This window comes from Penaeus chinensis, chromosome 23, assembly GCF_019202785.1.
Source record: "Penaeus chinensis breed Huanghai No. 1 chromosome 23, ASM1920278v2, whole genome shotgun sequence".
Lineage (NCBI taxonomy): Eukaryota > Metazoa > Arthropoda > Malacostraca > Decapoda > Penaeidae > Penaeus > Penaeus chinensis.
In genome coordinates this window covers 18393722-18396221 of record NC_061841.1, presented here as the reverse complement: position 1 = coordinate 18396221, position 2500 = coordinate 18393722, and the positions used below count along the sequence as shown (strand labels likewise).

The 2500-nt window shown below is 45.3% G+C and overlaps 1 protein-coding gene across 1 annotated transcript in view; it reads right to left on the bottom strand.

Annotated features, from left to right (window-relative positions):
• The window catches only part of LOC125037286 (cytochrome P450 2L1-like), a 13113-nt gene that overhangs the window by 1290 nt on the left and 9323 nt on the right, over positions 1 to 2500 (bottom strand). The window contains exons 5-9 of the mRNA XM_047630346.1: positions 1975 to 2174; positions 1537 to 1651; positions 1090 to 1270; positions 774 to 891; positions 463 to 607 (exon numbers count right to left, since the gene is read on the bottom strand). Coding sequence (XP_047486302.1) covers positions 463 to 607; positions 774 to 891; positions 1090 to 1270; positions 1537 to 1651; positions 1975 to 2174 — 759 coding nt within the window. The remainder of the gene's footprint in view (positions 1 to 462; positions 608 to 773; positions 892 to 1089; positions 1271 to 1536; positions 1652 to 1974; positions 2175 to 2500) is intronic.

Here is a 2500-nt window from a genome sequence, read left to right as displayed (position 1 = left end):
TACGCGTGGCTTCACCGCAGGCGCCCCAACGTGCCCCACGCACCCACCAGTACTTAAGGCTCAGGATAACCTAGGTCAGAGAGAGTCCTCTTCACAGAGTCCTGCCGACCGCTTCGGGTCAGGCTGGCTCCAGCCACGCCCGCCCTCCAGGCAGACCAAGCACTAAGCCTGTACCAAGACTTGTATCCGTGTGAATATCTGTGTTGCTTACGCTTCTCAATAAAAGAGGTTAAGTCAACCGTCCCTTTCACTACTCCTGCTAAACCATATGTTTAAGGTGTTAATATATACCCTTTACATTTGTGTTTGTGTGCGTGTGTGCATATGTGTATGAATGTATACACACGTATAATATATATTACACAGTGCAGCAAAAGGAGAGATATCTCCTAAAATTATCTAACATCCAAAGGGCAGTGAGAATGTTACGCTGAGATGCACATGAAAGTTGCAGAATCTCACCTAGGGAGAACGGCAAGAACCCCTCCTTCTTGGTGAGAATCTTCCCTTGGTCGTCGAGGAAGTGCTCGGGGTAGAGTTCGTGAGGTTTCTCCCAGAAGGCGGGGTCCATGTGGCAGCCTTCCTGATGGGCTGATAGAACGGCTCCCTAGGAAGAAAGAATTTTTTTTTTTCTAGGCCTATTTCTATGATTATTTCCAGTGGTAAGTTACCATCCCGGGAATGCCTTTCATCACTTTTATTAGTTTTGCATAGCTTTATTTATCTTATTTAGGTTCATGATCTACAAGAACGTCTTCCCTTCATCAGCTCACCTTAGGTATCGTGTAGCCTTCGAACTCCGTGTCTTTGGCGCTGAAGTGGAAGAGACCGAGGCGGATGAGAGACGCCAGTCGGTGTACCTCGAGTGTCACGGCTTCCAGATAAGGCATGCTGAAGAAGCAAGAGGAATAGTGATTGAGATAACACGCTTGTTATCATTCTTGGATGTATAACGCCAAGAGTTTTCAGGAGGACCTATACGTAGAGATTATACCAGGACAAAAGATGAATGTTATAAATACCCCAAAGCAGCAAACTTGGGATACCACTACCAAAGTAGATAAATTACAGTTTATATCTGAATTGTACCTATTTTTCAGCTGGATGGAGGGAAGGACGTCCCTTGGAACCACGGAGTCGATCTCCCTTTGCACTTTGGCTTGGACCTCAGGGTACTTGGCCAGGTAGTAGATGGCCCAGCGGATGGTCGAGGAGGTGGTTTCGCTGCCGGCCACAAACAGATCCCCGAGGAGGTTTTTCAGATCAGAGACTGCGGAGAGGAACCCGACATTTGATGATGAATCGCTAAATCCGTTACTGCAGCACTTCCTCTTTCCCGCCTTTACTTAAGATACAGCAACTACCGCGCCATCTATAGGCGACATAAGAAAAGCATGCCAGGCTGTGAGTATGCACCTGAATGAACCTTACATTATCTAATAAACCTAAAAACTGCCCATTCATAAATTATGCAATCTGTCCAGCAAACATGAAACGCCCTCTATTGACGAAACAGTACAACATAAGGGGACTCACAGCTCATGGTAGAGTCAAGGTCGTCCTCCTTAGCTTTCATCTCGAGCAGGTAAGCATCGATAAAGTCTCGAGGATTCTCGGGGTCGAGTGTCGCCTGGTGCTCCTTCACCTGTTCCTGTGGATTTTGGTTTCACTTGTAAGAATCTTTCGATATCTGGTAAGTAATTTTATACAAGCAGTGATAGCCTTTGTCATTATAAACCATTATGTAATCATTTGTTTTATCAGCTCATTTTGTATTACAGTTTTCGTAGAGGGGGAGCTGCATTATTGTTGTTACATTTATATACAAAATCACGATCACCATCATTGTCTAACAACAACTTTTGGTGCATTCACATTGCTACAGTCATATCGGATATAAAAACGTTATCAGTACATATAGTTCCCAAATTAATGAAAGTACTATAAGAAGTGTAAAAGTCCACCAACACCTACCATCATCTTTTCTAACAACACATCTGCTTTGTCTGCTATCTGTGCCACGCCCATCCACTTCTTGACGAAATGGGGCACGATGGGTATCAGCCAGGGCATGAGGTCGAACCAAATCACGTTGCCCTGGAAGTCCTCCAAGGATGAGTTGACGAGTTTGTTGAATTCTTGGATCTCGATGTCGTTCACGTCATAACGTCGACCTGGAGATGGGCAGGAATCGTCGGTTGGCTAGATCTCTTTCTCTCTCCTCTCTCTCTCTCTCTCTCTCTCTCTCTCTCTCTCTCTCTCTCTCTCTCTCTCTCTCTCTCTCTCTCTCTCTCTCTCTCTCTCTCTCTCTCTCTCTCCCTCCCCTCTCTCCTTCCTCTCACTCTCTCTCTCTCTCTAGTCTCCCTCCCTCCTTGCCTTTCTTTCTCCTTCCGCCCCCCTCTCTCTCTTTCTCTCTCTGATTATCGATCTAATCTTTACTTAAAAAGGGAACAGATAATACTCTTATTGTTCTTGTTATTATCATAATTTGAGCGTCCTC